The 23,478-nt window shown below is 44.4% G+C and overlaps 1 protein-coding gene across 1 annotated transcript in view; it reads left to right on the top strand.

The window, feature by feature from the left end:
• Nucleotides 1-23,478, top strand: part of oprl1 (opiate receptor-like 1) — a gene marked incomplete at both ends in the record, with an annotated part of 71,545 nt that overhangs the window by 36,190 nt on the left and 11,877 nt on the right. The window contains 3 exons of the mRNA XM_080470398.1: nucleotides 9,948-10,035; nucleotides 11,997-12,179; nucleotides 13,085-13,175. Coding sequence (XP_080326524.1) covers nucleotides 9,948-10,035; nucleotides 11,997-12,179; nucleotides 13,085-13,175 — 362 coding nt within the window. The remainder of the gene's footprint in view (nucleotides 1-9,947; nucleotides 10,036-11,996; nucleotides 12,180-13,084; nucleotides 13,176-23,478) is intronic.

The following is a 23,478-nucleotide window of genomic DNA, read 5'->3' as shown; positions in this document are numbered from 1 at the left end:
GCCAACAACACTAGAAATACAAGTAGACAGCCATCTTTAAATGCTCTCTGGGTAAAGTTGGGTTGGGGCGTCGCAAGCAACTTTGCTCGATGCCCCTTTAACATTAAACTACACAGGTGGAGATACTGGACATCAATCACCAATTACCTGCGGCTCGTTATTTTGGCGTGCGCCGTTTAGTCACACCTCCGTGACGAAGCGTCACGTTTTCAATTAGCTCTCAAAGAAATAAGACGAGTTAAAGACGCCGGCGTCCATTTGGGTTCCACTTGTAGGGCGAAGAGCTTCGTCTCCAAAAGGTCTGATTGGTTATAAATCATTCACACACACACACACACACACACACACACACACACACACACACACACACACACACACACACACACACACACACACACACACACACACGCACCAGAACAGATGTTAAGCCCACTTTATTAAGCCAATCACAAAGCAATTGAGAGGAAGAGGGACTGGAGGAGCTCTGAAGAGCATCATGAGTGGATACTACAAACATGTACGACACTACAAACATGTACGACACTACAAACATGTACGACACTACAAACATGTACGACACTACAAACATGTCAATGAAATCAACTGAACAGTTCTTCCTGTCTACCCTTGGGTGTTTTTGGTAGTTGTTCTGGCATGAATGGCATTAAAATTGATGTTTAAAATTCATATTATTTTTATTCAAGCCAATATCTGTTGGCTTTATTGAGAGGTACATATGAGGTAGTAGCTGAATATTATTCCGTATACAAGCAACTAGAAAACAAGAGTGATGAAAAAAATGACAACTGATTTTGACATATAGTGTATATTTACCATGACCCATGGGAACTATACACGATTCCCATTCACCGGTTCATTGTTGAGTGTAAAGGACCGGTACGTGTGGGGGTGACTGTACGTCTCGTGCTGTATGGATTCTGTGTGGTTTCCTCGTTCTGGATGTTCGACCCGTCAAACTGCCGTTTGTGTTTGTGCTCGGCTTCGTACAATCACAGTCGATGAAGGAAGTTTTTCATGACCCTGGAAAATGTTTTTGTCGGGACAAAACAACAAAGTCTGTTTAAAGAGAAAGCATGTATATATGCTTGTAAATAGGGATACACCGATACCAGTATCAGGTATTACTGCAGTACTCGTACTCTTTAAAGCTTCCAGTACAACCCGGCGAGTATCACGTGACGTCATCCGTCAACAACGTCAGCAGCAGGTAGAATTAGAAGTAATTTCCAGACTATAAGCTGCTACGGTTTAAACAATGACGCTGCTAATTCTTAGATATTTTTCAGGTTAACGAGCTTCATGCCTCGACATGGATGATGCGTTCAGGTGCAACTCCGACCTTTCTTCTTCTTTTCTTTTTTTTTTAAATTCGGCGGCTTATATGCGGGTTTGCTCAATAGTCCTGAAATTACCTAAACCAAAAGCAAAAAATGTGTTATTATATAGAAATTGCTGCGACACGTCATGTACGAAACCTCGGTTTTTGATTTTTACAGCAATGGAAGAATTTTTTATCTTCATTCCAGATCATTAACGTGTTTTAATCATATCTGGTGGAAAATGGTGAGTGAAGAAATAAAAGGCCTGCGTCTCATTGTGTCGTGATCGGAGTGTGTGTCGGTGCCTAAATGTTCCCTGCCAACGACACACACCTTTTCCAAAATGTGTTTCAGAGACAAATTTGGCAGCATTTAAATGGAAAAGACTTTCTGCCAAGAAGCATTATGAAAAACATTTACAAACACAAGTGTCCTGATTTTCTGTGGAGCCTCACTGAGTCAGGTGTAGAGACACACACACACACACACACACACACACACACACACACACACACACACACACACACACACACAGAGTGAAGAAAAGGTGCGCTCGTTTGCGCCGCCATGTGTCAGCTCCTTCAGACCAGCGGCGTGTGAATAACTCAGAAGTGCTGATTAATATTTGAAAGCGAACAGCTCGGCGGATTAAAGAGTCATCACATGAAGCCCTTTCATCTTCTCTTCCTCTTCTCGTTAACGGACGGAGGAATGACGAGAGGGAAGAGTCTTCCGGGGGGGGGGGGGGGGGGATGGGAAGAAGGACGACAAGAGAGGAAACATGAGCGAAAACTTCATCCAGTGAATCTTGGAAAAGTAAAAAGGAACATCGTCGGCAAATGGGATGATTTTTTTTTTTTTTTACATTTTCATTAAATACGCACTTATTTTCATCAAGTCAAACTAAACTGGACATAAGAACTAAAGTCTTTATGAATCAAATTATTGAAATTAGTAACAAATAGTTTAAAGTTCCTCCACCAGAATCTACAGGAGAAAATAAAAGATATTTAGGATCCAGTTCTAGTTGATGTTCATCTTTAGTACCTGTGACAGAAACCTCCGAAGATTCTCGACTCAAGATCCCGATTGTCCTCTGGATCTCTGCACATCTGGATTCTCTCTGGAAAAACCTTCAGCCATCAGATTCACTACATTCAGACTTTCTCCAGGATTCAAGACTCTTTCCTTGATAAAGTCTGGAGCTTTTTCAAATGTTGATGTTCTGGCCGGAGCTGCCGCCATCTTGGATATCCCACAATCCCTTGGGGCAGGTTTCCCAAGATGGCGTCAGTCAGGAAACATCAACAGTTTGATGGTTTGTCTGGAAACTTCTGGACTTTGGTGTGAAGGATTGAGGAACCTGCAGGCTGGAATGAGAGGAGAGGTTCTGCTTTTGGTGTTTTGTGCAGAAGTGAGACCTTTTATGGGAAATAGATTTTAAAGATTTGTTTTCTGGTACAGTAACTTTAAAAACATCCAGACGCTTTGAATCCCCTCAGTTGTTCCTCAACCTTCACAAAACAAAAAATGGTAAAAACCACTGACTGATCTCAAGTTCAGGCAAAGTGCATTCAGACTGAGAACTTTTGATAATCCCTTCCCTTTTCTCCCAAACTGAGCCTAATATTTATTCTGGATGAGTGTATACTTTTCTCTCCTTTTTAATCATCAAATAAATTGGAACTTTTGCCGGATGGATTCCAAACTCTGGAGCTGTGGGTGCAGAGCGAGACGCCCAGCCGCGGCCAAATCAAACAGATTTCATTATCAGATGCAAATGCCAAAAGGATCAGAGGTGTAATCCAGTAATTGCATTCATTAATTACTAAATCATCCTTTCATGGAAAGAAAGATGGAGGTGAAGAGGGTGGAAGAGGAGATCAAAAGAGAGGAAGAGGGACGAAGTGAGAGTGAGGAGGAAAGACAAAGAAACGCAGCCACTTATCGTAGTTAATGTGGTTTGATAGTGAATATTTTCATAATCACTTCTTTTCTTTCTGAAACATAAATAATCTGGAAAACAAAAACCTTGTCTTCAACTTGAAACTTTGTCGTTTTCAATCCCTTTGTTTTAATAATTTAAGGATATCAGTCGCTCCAGATTAAGTTTCTCGATCACTTTGTTTGATTGTATTTCTTTTCTTTCCTCGTCGTCTGGAAGGTGTGACAGAACTCCGTCTGCTTCGGCCTTGACATCGCAGCTTCGTGAGCTCGCCGGGGTTTTCTCTTTAAATCCTTTATGTTGTCGTTGTAATATTAATGTCAAACTCGTTCCAGAAGCAGCTCACATCCGCCTCAGGTTTTTAAATGTTTCATTCCAGAAACAGCATGTCAGCCAGCGGGCTCCTCAGGAGTGAATGGATGTACAGGACCTTTCATTTCACCAACCAGCAGATTCAGTATTTATACAACCGGGATTCCTCTTTGTTTGTTTGTTTGTTTGTTTTCCTCTTTATTTCTGTCTTTTTTCTCTCTTTTTTCCTTTTTTTCGTTTCTTTTAGCTTTTTTCCTTTTACTCCCTTTTTATTTATTCCTCTTTTTTAAATTTTTTTCTGTTATTTTATCCTTTTTTCCCCTTTTATTTCTTCTTAAAGATAAAAAAAAGAGAGAAAGTGGATTTGTCGGTAACTTCAGCCGACTGACACCATGGTCTGCTTGTTTCAGAGGAAATTACCAGATTCATGTGTGTGAGGCTGCAGTAAGTACCCGGCTATAATCCCTGAGATTAGACCTCGCTCTGAGGATAACACACGCCTTAGTGTTTATGAGGACACTGAAGAAGACAGAAGTGGTCCCCAGAGAATTACAGAGAGTTGAGGAATTAGCCGGTGGCGGAGAGGAAAACAGCGCCGCCAGTAAAGCCTCTTAATGGACGTTTAAATATTTTAATGCTTCTTTTGGAGATTCCTGAAGTGCAGGCGGACCGCGGCGAGCAACACCGCTGAAAGTCTCAGGCTGTCTTCGAAAGCAGCAGCCATTTAGGAATGTGTGTGTGTGTGTGCGTGCGTGCGTGCGTGCGTGCGTGCGTGCGTGCGTGCGTGCGTGCGTGCGTGCGTGCGTGCGTGCATGCGTGTATGTGTGTGTGTGACCTCTCCGCTTCAATCTGCTAGATTGTTATTACCGTGACCGTCAAAATAAAAGCACGGAGACGGAGTCGGAGCGTTGTGTTTTCAGTGACAGACAGAAACACTTGTTACTTGTTACTGAATGTTCGCCCACAAAAACAGAAATGAAAACCAGATCATCTGCAGAAAGGCGGCATTAGAAAACAAAGCAGGTTGTATTGATCTGCGGGGAAACGACACGGTACATGATTAACGACATGATCCCAGCGAGGACACGCTGGTGATTCATTTGGTAATCGGGTTGTAGAATCGTCTTCTCTTCCCTGGCATACAGAATATTGACGCCAAACATCGATCTGTTCTTTCTGTACGACTTTTTTGTGACTCGTCTTACGCGAGTGCTTATTGACTCGTCTGGTTAATGTCGTGAATATCATCACCTCTGGAAAGGAAAAGCTCAGAAAGTCCTGAGCTGGCCGCGCCAGCGTCATGTACCTGCAGCAGTAAGAAGGTGTTTCTGGGCTGAAGCTGCTCTCCGCTCAACGCTCCGTCTCTCTGCCCTCACTTCTTTGGTCTCGACTCACTTTTTATTTTCTCCGTCTCTTCAAAACGCTGCCGCCAGGAGCCTTGAACTCATAATGAGAAAGCAATTATAGTTTCAACCGAATGACAGAGAGGGAGCATTAAAAGACAGCGAGGCAGGGAAATGAGATAGTGGAGGGAACAAGGACGGTAGATAAAGAGCAAACAACAGAGAGAGAGAGAGAGAGAGAGAGAGAGAGAGAGAGAGAGAGAGAGGGGTAAGGCAGAAGATTAAAGAAATAACGAGACTCTGAAGGAAAGAGGCTGTACAAAAAAGAGAGAAGGATAGAGGAGGTGGAAAACCGTGGGAGGAGATGAAGACAGGCGGCACAAAGGGGTTAAGAGATGGAGGGAGAGAGATTAGACGAAGCTGAAAGGTAATCAGAAGTTAAGACGCTGACGGAGAGTGAGGCGGTGAGAGGAAAACGAGCGAAAAGGAAGAAATGATGAAGACAAAAAAAACGACAGGAAAAGCTGAGTGTGAAGGAAAAGAGGGATGAGGTGGAAGGTGAGATGAGAACGTGTTGCGTGGCGTTCCAGTGGCCGTCGTTTATACGACAACGTTTTCGTTTAAAAAAAAAAAGTTTCACATTTACACGACAACGTTCAGAAAACTGTGTCCGTTTCCACGGCAACGGCCGGAACACTGAAAAACAATGTCGTTAGCATGTCGGGCCACGAGCTGGTGCTTTTGTTGTTGTTGTTGTTGTTGTTGTTGTTGTTGTGTAATGAAATCATAACCACATACAGCAGAGAACAATCTGTTCTATGCTTTAACTGAGATTCCTCTTGATGACTGGGTTGATGTCCTGTAAGGAGAATAAGGAGAATGTCTGATGGAGAGACTGAGGTTTTGTCCAAAAGAAAAGATTTTTTACTAAATTTAGACAAACGTCAAAACCATTTTTCTTCATTGGAATATAAAGATTATTAGATAGTTTTCATATAATAATAATAATAATAATAATAATAATAATAATAATAATAATAATAATAATAATAATAATAATAAATTATAAATATTAAATATTTTCTGACTGCTAAATCAATTTGCATAAATTGGTAATTAAAAAAAATTCTCAGTTTCAATTTTTTTGTCAAAAAGATTTTTATTTGGGGTAAATTATGAATTATTATTTTGCATAATTTTGTTAAATAATTAATTTATTTTATTTTATTTTATTTGGTGTTGTTTTATTCAGTTTTTTGCTTCTTGATTTTCCAGTCAGTCTCCCACCTTCGTTTGTACACAGTCCACATTGGAGTGTTTGAATGTGACCTGATGTACTGACATCCTGATCTCTACAGGTGTTTTGTATTTCATGCTCAAGTGAAATATCTACATCAAAAAAATATGAAAAAGAAGAAGAGGGATGGACGAGTAGCGAAATGCGCAGCAATTAAAAAGTTGAAATCGCCAAACAGTCACACACGTCGTCCATTTTTAATTCTAGAAATGATCATATCCAGAAAAAGGTCAAACTAGCAGAAGACAGAGAAATGAAGCAGAAAACCATACATGGTCTCTACTCTGAGCTTCTGCGGAGCGCCGTCCCGTCACAGGGAACATTCAGCAGCTTCTCAGGACAAGAACACTCAGTACCACCGAGGAACTAACTGAGACTCAAGGTTATCCTTGAAAACAGCAGAAACACTCACACACGTCTGCAGCCGGGGAACTAAACCAATCCGCTCCAGGTGTCGGACAGTGAATTTCCTCAGTGTCAAACAGGAAGCAGGTCTCCTGAACGTGGTCAAGCTTAATCTAGACCTTCCTCAAATGGGTTTTCTTTAAGGTTCTGTGGATTCGTTGGTGACAAAAGGTGAAAAATGTCTCTTTTGCTCATTAAGGTTGAAGATCAACACACAGGAAACAAACAATGTAAACCCTCCAGAATAAACTCTCGTTCGCTGTGAAATGAAGAGGAAAGAGATCGAGATTTGTCGGGATTTCCTGTTCTCTGCCTTCTTGATTTAACTCACACCGCAAAGTGTCGGAAGCGACCGACTGTGAGCTTCCTGCAACCTGCAGATACGATGAGGAGAGAATGAGAAGGAGCAGAGAGCTGAAGGCGTGAGACTGGAGTGAAGAGCGCCATGCAGATAGAGCAAGTCAGAAGACGGCAATGAAAGGCAGCACAAGATGAAAGACACAGATGTTGAGATGTGAGGGAATAGATGAGTGAGAGGTCTGATGGAAAAAAAGAGGGGGGGGGGCGTCTTCTAAATTTGGAGATGAGGAGGAAAAACAAAACAGAACGTGAAAAGGAGACAGAGAGGAAGAGTGTAAGAAAGGAGGGGATGTGTCGAGGAAAAAGAGAGTGTAAAGGAGCCTGAGGCCAAACTGAATGAGGGAGTAGAGTGGTGGTGGTGTGGTGGGGGGGGGTGGGGGGGGGGGTGGTGGTGGTGGGGGGGGGGGGGGGGGGGGTGGTGGTGGTGGTGGTGGTGGTGGTGGTGGCGGGGGGGTGCAATGTGTTTTTGTAAAGTTTGGAACAGAGAAGCTTGAGTTAAGAGTCACGGAACAAAACATCTGAGGCTCCGTTTACAAGGCGACATCCTGAAAATGATGAAGTTACAATGCCAGGCCACTAGTTGGTGCTGTTAGTTGTTTTTTTTATTTTTTTCTCATGAAACCAGACACACGGGGACTGGGAGTCACCACAGTCTGGGGGCAAACATGGTTCTTATTGTCCATCGACTGAGCATGTGCAGGAGCAACTAGTCGTGTTTTCATCGGGTCCGAGCATCGGCGTGTAAATGGAACGGAAGCTTTGGGTTTTCACTTCATGAGCCCTAATACACACACACACACACACACACACACACACACACACACACACACACACACACACACACACACACACACACACACACACACACACACACACACACACACACACACACACACACACACATTAAACAATCCTGAAAGACTTGTTACCTGCTTTTATTCAGATATAATAAACATTTGAATGTACCTACATGAGGCGGCCGCAGCCAAACACCTGCAGAGAGTGAGGAGAGTCCTGAGTTACAGCGAGCGGCGTGTCGGTGGGCCTGGGGGAGCTCTGCAGGGCTGGCACAAGCAAAACTGAGGCACAACGTCAACATTAAGTAGGGGGACAAACCGCAGGTCACATCAGGCCGCTGCCGCTGCCGCTGCCGCTGCCGCTGCCGCTGCCGCTGCTGCTGAGCTCACACTTCCACATTAGCACGCGAGGTGGGGGAAGTCAGATCAGGACAAAAGTCCCAGTGTCCCACAAAGACGATCACCATCATCGTCTGTTCGCTTCACTGCGTTCTGGAACTTTCACATTTGTTCCTAACTAACACGTACTGCAGGATTCAATACGCTGAGGAAGAGGTAGTGTGTACAGGACAGTTATTCTTTACTGTGTCATAAACATTGCTCAATGTCGCCTCCTTCATTTTTCTCTGTTGAATTTCATTCATTTGACTGGGACAGTGCATATTGATGAACAGACACCCGCTGCTGTAAATATGCCAGATTTTGCTCAGAGCTCATTTCCATCTGCAGTCCCGGGGGTGAAACCATACCACCAAACACAAACATGCATTATAATACATGGAAAACACACCACATTAGAATACATATATGACATAACACACGAGGAAACATACCACATTGCCGAACAGACGAAACATTTAAAAAACATTACTACATCTATTGAATAAAACATCTGTGACTCTCAGTTCCTGCTCATGATCAAGAAGAGTCAATAGGACAAATCAGGGCCCCTCATTTGATAATACATAAGTATACACTGATACATACAGTATTGGTCCGGTGAGTATTACGTGACGTCGTCTGTCAGCAACATGAGCAGTCCAGAGGTCATGAGCAACATCGGCGGTTTGGAGATTCTTTAATACTAACGAGAACAACAAAAGTAAGACGGACTGTAAATTATGTTCTGAAAAAATATCGAGAGGAGAAAGATAGTAGAACTCACTGCTACTGCACACCGTCGTCGTAGTAACGAGTAGCTCTGCACATGCTCAGTGGAGCCTATCAGAACAAAGATTCCATCGTGGTGTCAAGAGTCCATATTCTCCTGGACTTGGTAGTTTTATTTTGACAGTCCCCATAATAACAATCCAACTTGTTGGTTTTATTTTGACAGTCACCGTAATAAGTGGTCTGTTCCCTAGAATGTCCGCGTTCCCCCAGTGTTAATGTTCTCTGAGCTTGTGTGTGGTTTCATTATAAAAACAAACAACACCACCTAGTGGCCTGGCATGATAACTACAACATTTTCAAAACTGAAATGCACAAATGATGCATTTATACTTGAAATGTGTAAATGGGGCTTTATGAAGTAAACAGGTGCAAGGGCGTTTTCCATGATTTTATTTTGACATTCCATTAAAGTTTGGCAGCAGTGTGACCTCAAAACCTTGAATCCAGTCACACTTTAACTTGCACTATATCTTCATTTTGTGTGAACATCGTGTTTGTGACAAAAACAGCTAAATTAGCTCACGTGGAGAAACAAAGACCCCGGCGGGAATGTTTTTTTCTTTGTTTAAATGGCTGCCGCTGAATTATCATAATTACCATAATTATCATACAACAAACAGCATGATTGAACCCATACTGCTGCAGTGGGCTGATGTTTGACGAGGCTTTCTGTGGGTGTCGATAGGCAGCTTTAGGTGTAATGCTGAGGTTCTTGTGTCGACTGTCCTCGCTCCTCCGACTGCAAGGTGCTGCTGATGAAAGCATCGCTCTGAATCTCATTAAGAGCAGCAGTGTCTCACGGCGGCGCCGCATGACGCCACCAGGCATCACAGGGCTTCTCACTTGTCATGCAGACTGGGTCCGGTCAGAAATCACTTGGCTGTGGGCTTGAAGGTGCATGAAGAGATCCGACTGAAGAGACGCGTCAACAAGCTGGACTGAAGTCGTGTGTTTCTGTGCTTCTCCTCTCCTCAGATACACCAAGATGAAAACAGCCACCAATATCTACATCTTCAACCTGGCTCTGGCCGACTCCTTGTTCCTGGCGACTCTACCTTTCCAGGTGTGTCTCTTTAGCTCTGCATCTGCACAAATAGTTCCAATAGTTCAAACAGATATTCACTGCCAGTGACTGTATTTTAGACATATTTTAGATGGCTAAAGCATCTTAATGGACCAAACACGATGCTAAATTTGTATTTTTATAAGAAGTAATAATACATACACCCAATAATTAACACAGAGTGTTTTTTTCCCAGATTTTCTTCCATTTAAGTTACCAAATTCAGTCACTTTTCTAATTAAGCTTTGTAAAAACAAAATAGCCTTCCTGAGACAGGTAAAGTAAAAAGGTCCTCAAACGTGGTAAAGGCAGGGTACCTGAAACAAAGACACCTAAACCGATGACTTGCCCCCTCTGGTGAAACAGTCCCTCCAGGCTCTGGTTCAAACCTTTTGCCTTCGCGAGCCGAGTTCGGTTTATGTTCCTGGCTCACATGCTGCATGATGAAATCAAATCTGCATACATTATCCCGCCTGCTATTAACGAGACTGCCATTTACCGTCATTCAAATAAATCAAGAATATTTTACTGTTCCTAAAGTGGAGCAGTAACATTACAGCGCCGTTTGTTTATATTACTGCTGCTATTACCGTGACTGCAGCGGCCTATAACATCACATTAGTTTTATATATGAAGCTGTCTCTGGGGAAATTGATGGATAATATAAATGTTACTGCAATGCAATGACCGGAGACGGTAACATGTGAGTAACTCAACACCATTTCATATCATCATTTTATCACGTCTTTATATTATTGTCGAGTTGGTGCAGTGGCCACACACTCCTCACCTTGTGGCTAAAATAATATATATTTTTGTGTTTATTTAGTATTATTATATCCATATTTTCTTCTTTTCCTTTTGTACTCCATACGTTCTGTTCTTATCAGTAATGAAGTTTACACGACGTTTTCAAGTGAAAATGATAAACTACTGTTGCGCCTTGGACGTCTGTTTAGACGACAGTGGTGCTCGGAGTTACTGGAGATGCAACTTTTGGAAAATGCTCTGTCTCCATGGAAACCAGGTAAAACGCACATTTTTGAAAATGGTTCCCAAGCTGGAACTGTTCCGATTCGGGAATGTTGCTACTACGGATGCGCAACACGGCCGGAAGTAGATGGAGAACAGAGTGACTGACTCCCGGTCCATATTTACATAGAGGGTTATGATTCTGTTTTCATTTATTTATTGGTTTGTATTTATGCATTTTACCAACTTTTCACTAAACCTGCTCACCTGAAATGCATTAAATCTTCAGGGAGGATTCGTCATCACCAAGGACCAATCCATTAGATTTTGGGACGTTAACGGCTAATCGTTTCTGAATAAATCCCCCAAAACTGCGAAAAACTGTCCCATACCAAGTGGATGAGAGGCTCCTCATGGAGGGGATTAAAGGAGATCAGCGTCTGTTGCCATGGAGACGCTCCCTGCTCAGTGTTTCACACAGAGATGTAGCTAGCTGACAGGCTAGTTAGCATCGATATGAGCTAATGGCTATCATGCTAGCGATGCTAACTCGGTTCGGCAAACAAATGTGGTGTTGGTATGCACTCTACCGAGTGTAGCTCTAGGTTATAATGTTTACAAAGTACTGCTCTCTGTGTAGTTAGTGGCCTGACAGGCTAACCACACAATCTTCTGCGTTTCGGCCATTTCCCTGGAGACGGGCATCATTTTTCACAACAACGTGGTGTAAACGTGAAACGTCTCGTGAACGGTGTCTCAGTTTGTATGAAACAGATCAGGACACCAACATTTCTGATTTGAACTCGTCCAATAAGCTGAGCGGCAGCTCACTTTGTATCGTCTGTAGTAGTGGTGAATTTTTTTTGTGCCTTTTGTATTTCCATACGTCTCGCTGCATGTGTCCCAATGTAAGGGTGAAAAATCTTTTTTTTTTCTGATTCCAGCTCTATATTTTCACGTTGATCTTTTGATTCCCGGATGTTTTCCAGGGCACCGATGTGTTTCTGGGCTTCTGGCCATTTGGGAACGCCCTGTGCAAGGCGGTGGTGTCCATCGATTACTACAACATGTTCACCAGCACCTTCACCCTGACGGTGATGAGCATGGACAGATACGTGGCCGTCTGCCACCCCGTCAAGGCCCTGGACATGCGGACGCCTCACAAGGCCAAGGTACAACTGTTTCATTTCAAAGTGTGAGATCGACCTTCGCACGGCCGTCACACGGCCACAACAGGCGGCGGTTCAGATGTTAACAGTCGCTGCAGCTCACTTCAAAAGTCAAAAGTCGGGGGAGACGGCGTGAATGCATGTGTGCCTTCGCTGTGGAAGGGGGAGGGGGGGTTAAAAATAAAAGCAGAAATTAAAGTGACAGTGATGTCCGAGCGCTGCCGCGCTGCTCTCAGCTCGTATCGTGGAAGAGAGACATTAATAATTAGTGTCACGGTTCCTTCGCTGCCACTCAGGAGCCTGCGTGAAACAAAGAAGTAGTCCATGTGAGAAGTGTGCGCCGAGGTGCAACCCCCCACAGAGAATGCAGCCGCTCGGCAAAGCGAACTCAAGGCGGCGCGTCGTGACGTCTATTTATAACCTCCTGACTGAGAGTTCCACCAACTGATCCGGTCCAGTTCAGTTCGTGTAGCGTCAGTTATGAAGAAGCACTTTCAGAAGATCCACAATCAGCTTGCAGCGATTCCACCATTCCAGACCTTGACCTACTTCCTGGTACCAAGTACTGATATCGGTACTTATTAAATGATGTTCCGATGACAAACTTCCTCTGCGTGTTGCTAACATTCCCTCTAATCACATGAATCCAGTCGCTCCATGCAGACAAACATGAAATATGACAGACGCCATCGTTGTTATTGTCCAGCTGCTCAGAGCATGAGAGGAGGAACGAGACGGCGTGTTTTTAACTTTAAAAATGTGGAGTTTTAGATTAGATTAGACTAGAGTAGAGTAGACTAGACTAGACTAGACTAGATCACATTACATTAGACTGGACTGGATGGGATTAGATAAAACCTTCATGTAATTGAACCTGCTCCACATTAAAACGTGTCTTTTCTCCTCAGGTGGTTAATATCTGTGTCTGGGTTTTGGCTTCTGCCTTCGGCGTTCCTGCGATGGTTCTGGGAAACGTAGAGGAGGAAGAAGAGCATAACAGTAAGTCTTACACACACACACACACACACACACACACACACACACACACACACACACACACACACACACACACTAGCAATTGTGGTTTCATACTTTTCTGGGAGTTTACATCGACTTACGATCAAAGCTCGTCAGACCCGGTGGGGAGACTTTGTGGTGTGTTCACGTTTTTTTTTTTTACACAAATCAGTGTTGTTGTTTTAGAAAGACCTGGAGATGTAATAGATTACTCACTATGTGTGGCCGGGAAGGCTTGAAGAGAATAGATGAGGAGGTGTGACGTGAGTCAACTGGTTTGGTTCCATTTCTATTTCGCTGAAAACGCGACTGCGAGCAGCGACAACACGTCCTCATCAACGCTTTAACTGGAATTATAAACTATTCACACACACACACACACACACACACACACACACACACACACACACACACACACACACACACACACACACACACACACACACACACACACACACACACAGACGCAGTAAACCTACTGCTTTACATCAACTATTCCATTTTTGCAACTCATGGTGAGAAACTGTAAAAACTTGAGTCAGATTTTCACTCTTGTTTGTAGAAATTGCAGTGAAAATGTCGGATTGAGCAGGATTCCTCTGGACCACAGTGACGTGTGGGGAAATAAAACTGAAGCTTGTTTTGTGAAGTATCAACGTTTCTGATGATGGGATCGTCTTCGGCGTCGCTTCGAGTAAAAACACTTTTTTTTTAACGTTTTTCGTTTTAGGGAAGTTTCCTGTTCACACGGCAACGTTTTTGAAAACGACGTAGAATTCCATGACAGAAACACTGAAAACAATGTAGTTTGCACATTGGGCCACTAGTGGGTGCTGTTGGTTGTTTTCATAATGAGACTACACACACATGCAGTGAGGAAGCTTGATGGTTGTTTTTCACCTGAGTTTTTTTTTCCCCCACAAAGTATCTTAACCTCGTTTACGTGACGTTTCACATGAAAACACATTTTGTGGGGCATTTTGGTTTCAGAAAACTTTTGCATTTACATGACAACATTTTGTCAATAATATTCATTTCCACAAGAGCGGCAGAAACACTGAAAACAATGTAGTTACCATGTTGGGCCACTAGTGGGCGCTGCTGTTAGTTGTAGTACTGAAACCACACACACATGCAGCAGAGAACAACGAGCTCTAAACATTAGAACTGGAGAACACGGACGTTCTAGTGGACAGACCCCCACGTTGGATTGTTATTATGATGACTGTCAAAATAAAACTACCAATCCCAGGAGATTATAAACTGGGAGTCATGACATCGTGTGCAGAACTACTAGTTACTACCAAGGTGGTGACCACGACCAGCCGCAGCCTTTCAGAACAGTTGAGTTTTCCGCCGCTCCACAGACAGGAAGTCGAAGTCGCAGCGTTTTGGAAATTTTCCACCTCGTGGGCCGTTTTCAATAAAGTTTTCAAATCATAACAAACGGGTATATAATAACGGGTTTAGTTGTGTTGACGGGTTTAGTTGAGTTGACGGGTTCAGTTGAGTTGACGGGTTTAGTTTTGTTGACGGGTTTAGTCGAGTTGACGGGTTTAGTTGAGTTGACAGGTTTAGTTGAGTTGACGGGTTTAGTTGAGTTGACAGGTTCAGTTTAGTTGATTGGCTTAGTTGAGTTGACGGGTTTAGTTGAGTTGACGGGTTTAGTTGAGTTGACAGGTTCAGTTTAGTTGACGGGTTCAGTTGAGTTGACGGGTTCAGTTTAGTTGACGGGTTTAGTTGAGTTGACGGGTTTAGTTGAGTTGACGGGTTCAGTTGAGTTGACGGGTTCAGTTTAGTTGACGGGTTTAGTTGAGTTGACGGGTTTAGTTGAGTTGACAGGTTCAGTTTAGTTGACGGGTTTAGTTGAGTTGACGGGTTTAGTTGAGTTGACAGGTTCAGTTTAGTTGACGGGTTTAGTTGAGTTGACGGGTTTAGTTGAGTTGACGGGTTTAGTTGAGTTGACAGGTTCAGTTTAGTTGACGGGTTCAGTTGAGTTGACGGGTTCAGTTTAGTTGACGGGTTTAGTTGAGTTGACGGGTTTAGTTGAGTTGACGGGTTCAGTTGAGTTGACGGGTTCAGTTGAGTTGACGGGTTCAGTTGAGTTGACGGGTTTAGTTGAGTTGACGGGTTTAGTTGAGTTGACAGGTTTAGTTGAGTTGACAGGTTTAGTTGAGTTGACGGGTTTAGTTTAGTTGACGGGTTTAGTTTAGTTGACGGGTTCAGTTTAGTTGACGGGTTTAGTTGAGTTGACAGGTTTAGTTGAGTTGACAGGTTTAGTTGAGTTGACGGGTTTAGTTTAGTTGACGGGTTTAGTTGAGTTGACAGGTTCAGTTGAGTTGACGGGTTCAGTTTAGTTGACGGGTTTAGTTGAGTTGACGGGTTTAGTTGAGTTGACGGGTTCAGTTTAGTTGACGGATTTAGTTTAGTTGACGGGTTTAGTTGAGTTGACGGGTTTAGTTGAGCTGACAGGTTTAGTTGAGCTGACGGGTTTAGTTTACTTGACGGGTTTAGTTGAGTTGACGGGTTTAGTTTACTTGACGGGTTTAGTTGAGCTGACGGGTTTAGTTGAGCTGACAGGTTTAGTTGAGTTTCCTCTTTCTTCTTCTTCTTGCTACGTTTTCTTAGTTAGTTTAGTTTTTTTCTTCATCTTCTTTGTATTTTTCGTCTCTTCATGTTTTCTTCTTCTCTTTCTTCAGCCTGTAGTTTTTTGCTGCACGTTTTTCTTCTCGTTCTTTTGTTTCCTTCCCGGGGAGTCAGAAAGGTTGAGCTCCGGAGATAAAGAACCTCCCTGACCTTTGTCGCCCTGAAGCCCACGCAGCTCAGCTCGACACCCATCCTTGTGTTGCTGAAGTATTAAAGAACATTTCAGAGGATTCTCTTTAACATCCGACCTGCCGGATGGACACTTGTTTCTTCTTCTCTCTTCTTCCATCCAAGTCCAGCGAGGAATGTGAGCTCAGGACGACTCAGCTGAAGTTCAGTGGTGAAACGTGCTTCTTCCAGGACAAACGGCAGAACTTTATGGCGCCGCCGAGGCGTCGGTTAATCAGCTGCTGGCTGATGGCTGGTGGCTCTGTGCCTGTTAACTCCTCGAGTGCCGGTCGGCGGCCGCGACGCCAGACTTCCTGCTCTGGGTGATGAACTGGACACGTCGAGAGACTCGCTGGTGACTGAGGGTTTTTTTTTTCTTTTTGTTTAAAAATGTAAGAACTTTATGCACAAAGTCAGTCCGGTTGCTTAAAGGAAAAATGAACATGCGTCTGAAGTGTCGGACGAATTTCTGAGACGAGTGATCAAGAACAGTAAAGACAGGAATGTGTGTGTGTCGTAAACACACCACGCTGATGCACTTTTTAAAAGTGAACAAACGACTTCAGAGGTTTGAAAACCTGATCAGGAACAACGTGAGGAAGATTGATGGTTGTTTTAAATATCTTAACCCCGTTTACGTGATGTTTCAACTGAAAACGCTGAGTTTTTGTTTTTTTGCATTTTTATTTCAGAAAAGTTTTGAGCTTACTCTGCAACGTTTTAAAAAAATGATGTTTGTTTCCAGGGAAACAGCAGAAAGGCTGAAAACGATGTAGTTTTCATGTTGGTCCACTAGTTGGTGTTGTTGCTAGTTTTAGTACTGAAAGCACACACACACACACACACACACACACACACACACACACACTCACACTCACACACACACACACACACACACACACACACACACACACACACACACACACACACACACACACACACACACACACACACACACACACACACACACACACACCCACACACTCACACTCACACTCACACACACACACACACACACACACACACACACACACACTCACACACACACACACACACACACACACACACACACACTCACACACACACACTCTCACACACACACACACCCACACACTCACACTCACACTCACACTCACACACACACACACACACACACACACACACACACACACACACACACACACACACACACACACACACACACACACACACACACACACACTCACACTCACACTCACACACACACACACACACACACACACACACACACACACACACACACACACACACACACACACACACACACACACACACACATGGAGCAGAGAACAAAGAGCTCTAAACATGAACACTGGCAGTGGGGGTATTGACCACAACAGTGTAAGTGTCCAGTGAGTGTGGAAGCAGTGGAAAGCTGCAGTCACTCTGATAAATCTGCACTAACCAGTCTGATCTGCTGGAAACGCTGAACCTGAGGGAAGCAGGAAGCAGCTGGAATGTTCCTCCACTCGCTCTCTGTTCATTAGTCTGCTGATGCCTGATAACACCCAGTGGATAACAGCAGTTTCATGCTCCTTCCATTTCTCTTCTTCTCACTTTGAGCTGCACAGCTCCACCTGCGTCCTTCTGCCTCACACACTTGGTTAATGTGGGATTCCTCCAGCTCCGCTATCGTCCCCATTACTTATAGTCTAATTTCAGTGGAGGCAGTCTACTCTGCCCATGTCATCAATACAATCACGTTATTTGTTTTATTGTGGGTCAATTTGTCCGCAAGTGTTTTGAGGATGATTGAGAAAGAGACAATAAGACAAAACAAGTCAGGACAAGATAAACACACATAAAGAAATACTGCTGTTTTTATCCTCTGTTTCTGTTTTCCAGCCTCAGAAGTGACGATTAAGGCCTCAAGTTTGATTCTTTTTAAGGTTTGAGAAATTAATGTGTTCAGGATTTGCAGATTTTTAGAGAGAGAGAGAGAGAGAGAGAGAGAGAGAGAGAGAGAGAGAGAGAGAGAGAGAGAGAGAGAGAGAGAGAGAGAGAGAGAGAGAGAGAGAGAGAGAGAGAGAGAGTGAGTGAGTGAGTGAGTGAGTGAGTGAGTGAGTGAGTGAGTGAGTGAGTGAGTGAGTGAGTGAGTGAGTGAGTGAGTGAGTGAGTGAGTGAGTGAGTGAGTGAGTGAGTGAGTGAGTGAGTGAGTGAGTGAGTGAGTGAGTGAGTGAGTGAGCGAGTGAGCGAGCGAGTGAGCGAGCGCCTTTTAGGGTGGTGTGAGGGTGACAATGAGTGTGCCGGCAGCCTCCGATGTCACGGCTCACAGATGGCAGCTGCTCTCCCAAAAAAGGCTGAAATATTTGAGGAATTTCTGCTGGGTTGCCGTGGCAACGGGCAGACGGCGAGGTCCTTAATGACCTTAAATGGGCAGAATGGGATGTTTGATTCAAACACGAAGATGGAAAATGACCAAAACACGTCGTCGGTGGATCGACAGGGTCGTGGATCAACAGTGGCGCCGAAAAAAAACCCTGAAAAATCTAAAGAATAACTGAAAACATTCACATGTATCGCATTTCCAGGTTTCATTTAAGCTTTGACGAAAAGAGGGAATACATGCGTTCGTCTCCTTTATTATTGTTCTGTTGAATTAATAATAAGTAGAAATCTTAGTGTGTTTGTAATTCCTTTCATCGCCTCCCGTTTAGTTTCCTCCCATCTGTTGGCTCTGGGTTGGTTTATTTGTCGACGCTCAGCGCCGCGCTCAGCTCTGCTCCTTCACTTCACTCACATGGGTTTTGTGTTTATTGCAAGTCGCTTACCTTTGTTATTGTTACTCAGTTGTTTGGTTTCTATTGTTTGTTTCTTCTGTATTTAACAAACCACCTGACAATGAATCCACACGCTGACCTGTGTTGCCAGATATGGCGAGTATCCCCCGATTGGGAGTCTGATACTTTTACCTTTTTACTGTCTTTATTTCGTGCATTCGTGTTTTAATGTCGTGTTCTTTATTACACATATAATAGCTTTATGGTTTTAACCTGATTTCTACACAGGGATCTGGTTTTTCTTGAAGTGGCTGATTTTACATTGTTTGGGCTGAAACAGTGAGTCAGACATGGCAACCCTGAGCGCTGCCCGGCATGGCGTCCATATTTGCTTCTGTAAACAACGTGCTCGCCGTGACATCACGCCTTCTTCTGTGCGCGCGGGTCACTCTGGGGTCGGATAACGTTCACACTGCGTTCTGATGGAGGTCGACTTTGAAATGTAGCGTGAACGACGGCGAAGGCATCGAGGTCTGCAGAGTGAACGTCGCCGTGAACTCCTCCCGGTACTCTGCTCAGCCTTGGAGATAGAAGCTTGGAGATCAGCTTCCACGGGTGCAGGAGAGTTCGTATCTCAGCAGCTGCAGCTTCACGACCGCAGACGCCGCCAGATGTGTCATGATTGGAGCATTTGGCTGTAGTTCCCCCTCAGGTTGATGGGATGTCTGGGAGGCTCAGCCGCGGCCTCTTGTTGGTGTGTGTGTGTGTGTGTGTGTGTGTGTGTGTGTGTGTGTGTGTGTGTGTGTGTGTGTGTGTGTGTGTGTGTGTGTGTAACCAGCTGTTTCTCTGAGTTAAAGCGTCTCCATCGCCTCGTCCTCCTGCAGGTTGATGATTGTAGGACGACTCGTCCACGGAGGAGATTTTATGATTCCTTTGAGAAAATAAATCCTGTCCAATGTATTTTTACACATTTTTAGTTCTAATTGATTTTTTATATATTTTTCATATATCTAGTATATATTTAGCATAGTTTCATATGGCTTTGTTTCTCTTTGTTTACCATTCTCTTAATAGTAAACAAATTAAACAAGTGCATGTAAATAAATTCTGAGGAATTACTTTGAATGAGAAGTTCAGTTGGAAGCTGCATATAAATATCCTGAAGTCAAAATTCACAAACCAATTGTCATAAAGTGTAAAATCAAATCCTTATTAGATCAAAATTCACTCAACTTATTATCTAACTCCGTCATTCTTCCAGATCTGAGTTATGGTGTGGGGATATGGGCAAATAATTATACAACAAACATTGGTTCTATTTCTTTACTTCATAAGAAGAATTAGACTCATAAATCTTTTTGCTCCAACAAATTCTCTGTTTGCCAAATCAAAGGCGGTAAAAATACACGATATTGTCGACCTTAATATACGAGCATGTTTTTGTGTCAAATACATTTAATAATCCTTCCAAATGTGACAAATATACTTTGAAATCCTTCGAATCAATAATGCTGAAAAGATTTGTGGACGAGTCGTCTGTGGACCCAGGCTGATCGCCGCGCTCTGTCTGCTGCTCTGTCTGTCGCTCATCTGCTGCTGCTCTGTCTGCTGCTCTGTTTCAGGTTCTCTGTCTGTCTGCTGCTCGTCTCAGCTCCTCTGTCTGTCTGTCTGTCTGTCTGCTGCTCTGTCTGCTGCTCGTCTCAGCGGCTCTGTCTGTCTGCTGCTTGTCTCAGCTCCTCTGTCTGTCTGCTGCTCTGTCTGTCTGCTCGTCTCAGCCCCTCTGTCTGTCTGCTGCTCTGTCTGTCTGTCTGCTGCTCGTCTCAGCTGCTCTGTCTGTCTGCTGCTCTGTCTGTCTGCTGCTCGTCTCAGCTCGTCTGTCTGCTGCTCTGTCTGTCTGCTGCTCTGTCTGTCTTCTGCTCTGTCTGTCTGCTGTTCGTCAGCTGCTCTGTCTGTCTGCTGCTTGTCTCAGCTGCTCTGTCTGTCTGCTGCTCTATCTGTCTTCTGCTCTGTATGTCTGCTGCTCTGTCTGCTGCTTGTCTGCTGCTCTGTCTGCTGCTCTGTCTGTCTGCTGTCCGTCTGCTGCTCTGTCTGTCTGCTGTTCATCTGCTGCTCTGTCTGTCTGCTGCTCGTCTCAGCTGCTCTGTCTGTCTGCTGCTCTGTCTGTCTGCTGTTCATCTGCTGCTCTGTCTGTCTGCTGCTCGTCTCAGCTGCTCTGTCTGTCTGCTGCTCTGTCTGTCTGCTGCTCGTCTCAGCTGCTCTGTCTGTCTGCTGTTCTGTCTGTCTGCTGCTCGTCTCAGCTGCTCTGTCTGTCTGCTGTTCTGTCTGTCTGCTGCTCTGTCTGCTGCTCTGTCTGTCTGCTGCTCTGTCTGTCTGCTGCTCGTCTCAGCGGCTGTTCCGCTGAAGCGCTCAGCCAGCTGGCCTCCTGAGAGGACCGCCGTCAGCCCGGCTGCACGCCGCTGTCTGTCCTCCCGGTTCTCAGTGGGATCAGATCCAGAGCAGAGCAGAGGAGAAACACGCCGCTGTTATTTTTAGCTGCTTTAACTGTGAATGTGTTAAACGGACCTGTAGTGTATCTTTAACAGGTTTGAGTTTGTGCTCCAGTATCAGGAGGAACCATTTTGGACACGGTACTTTTGACAGGAACATTCTAACACCTCATGCTGAATCTGGACCGGAGTCTCTTCAGGGAAAAACTGGTTCGTTTGGGCGACATGAATGAACTCTGAACCAGAACCAACAGATCTCTGGTCCCTTTGAAACGTGGATCTCACTTCACATGCAAAGAATCTTTCTAGTGGGCGGGGTTAGAGGACGTGACGTAGAGCGCAATGCATTCTGGGTAGTAAACAAACAAAGGTAACGACGTGAAGAAGCAGAGGCAGAAAGGAAAAATAATAATATCTCGGAGGCAGAAATGGAGGAGAGAGGAAGAAGGGGAGAGGAGGAAGTGGAGAGGAGGAAGTGGAGAAGAAGAAGGGGAGAGGAGGAAGTGGAGAGGAGGACGTGCAGAGGAGGAAGTGGAGAGGAGGAAGGGGAGAGGAGGAAGTAGAGAGGAGGAAGGGGAGAGGAGGAAGTGCAGAGGAAGAAGTGGAGAGGAAGAAGTGGAGAGGAGGAAGTGGAGAGGCAGAAGTGGAGAGGAGGAAGTGGAGAGGAGGAAGTGCAGAGGAGGAAGTGGAGAGGAGGAAGTGGAGAGGAAGAAGTGGAGAGGAGGAAGTGGAGAGGAGGAAGTGGAGAGGAAGAAGTGGAGAGGAGGAAGTGGAGAGGAGGAAGGGGAGAGGAGGAAGTGGAGAGGAGGAAGTGGAGAGGAAGACTTTCATGTCATATCATATCTGGTCTGAAGATTTTATATCGCGGTTCTTTATGGCTACCGATTAGCCATGAGCTAACTAGCCTAGTCGCCACAGGATAAAGGGGCGGGACTTCCTCCTTCAGTCTGGACCAATCAATGAGCTTTGTTTCTTCTTCACTTCCTCTCTGGTCAGAGTTTGTTTCAGGTGACAGCGCCCCCAAACAGCAGCTGGTGTAACTGCAGGAGGTTCTTCCAGAAGTGAAAAACCCCAAATCAAACCCCCGAGGTCAGCTAACGATACCTGCTCGTCCGTCCTCGATCAGTCCAGCGCCACCATGATGGATCATATTCTGCAGGTCAGAATGAGACTTGTGAGAGTCGGAAAAAAAATACCACCTACTTTCTTGTTAATGCTCCGATTAATGCTGAAGAGAAGCCCCTCAGCGCCGATCAGACACATGCCGAAACACAGCGCGGTTAACACCCGACTTGTTTTGCCGTGATATCGAGCACCTTGATGTTGCTGGCGAGGGAAACGGGAGGCCTGGCGGTCAGATATTGATCCAGCCTCGTCCTGCAGCCTCGGTCTAATCCCATAATCATTTTCATTAGTCGACTCTGCAGCCTCACTCCGTCCTGCTCCGTCATTCCTTCTCCATCCCGGCTACCAGCCTTTCTCCTTTCCAGCTTCTCCTCCCTCCTCTGGGAGTCTCAGGATCGTCTCCACCCAAGACGGAGTTTATTCTCATTGATTTAATTTACAAGTCATTTACATCGACTTTCCTGGGATGAACCTTTCCCGTAAGCTTCTGTCTCACTTTGAATTCTAGTTTCTTTCTATTACAAACACTGATAAATAATCCTGTCACTTCAGTTTACGATCTTAGTCGTAACCTTGCAGCCGCTTTCTTTCATTTCAAGTTTTACACTAAATGATGCTTTCGCGTGAACACAGCAATGTTTTGAAAACGATGTCCGTTTCCGTAGTTGTCATAGTTCTGCACACGCTCAGTAGAGCCAATCAGAACAAAGTTTCCTCCGTGGTGTCATGACTCGAAGTCCATATTCTCCTGGACTTGGTACCTTTATTTTGACAGTCAGCGTAGCTACATCACTGTGAAACGCTGAGCGGGCAACAGAGGCTGATCTCCTTTGATCTCCTCCATCAGGTTCCTCTCTCACCTGCTTTGTCTGGGACATTCTTTCACCTTTTTGGGGATTTATTCGGAAACGGTTTGTCGTTAGAATCCCAAAATCTAATTAATTCGTCTTTGGATGATGACAAATCATCCCTGAAGATTTTGTGTTATTTGGGGGAGTCATTTTGGCAAAAAGTTGGTAAAATACATACAAATGTACATACAAACCAATAAAAATACTCACGCAGCCAAGAACAGAACCTTCTCGGCCCAACTTTCTCGCC

Source organism: Lipophrys pholis, assembly GCF_963383615.2.
Source record: "Lipophrys pholis genome assembly, chromosome: 8".
Taxonomy (NCBI): Eukaryota; Metazoa; Chordata; class Actinopteri; order Blenniiformes; family Blenniidae; genus Lipophrys; species Lipophrys pholis.
Note: the sequence above shows the minus strand (reverse complement) of the source record. Positions and strands in the feature narration are given on the sequence as shown.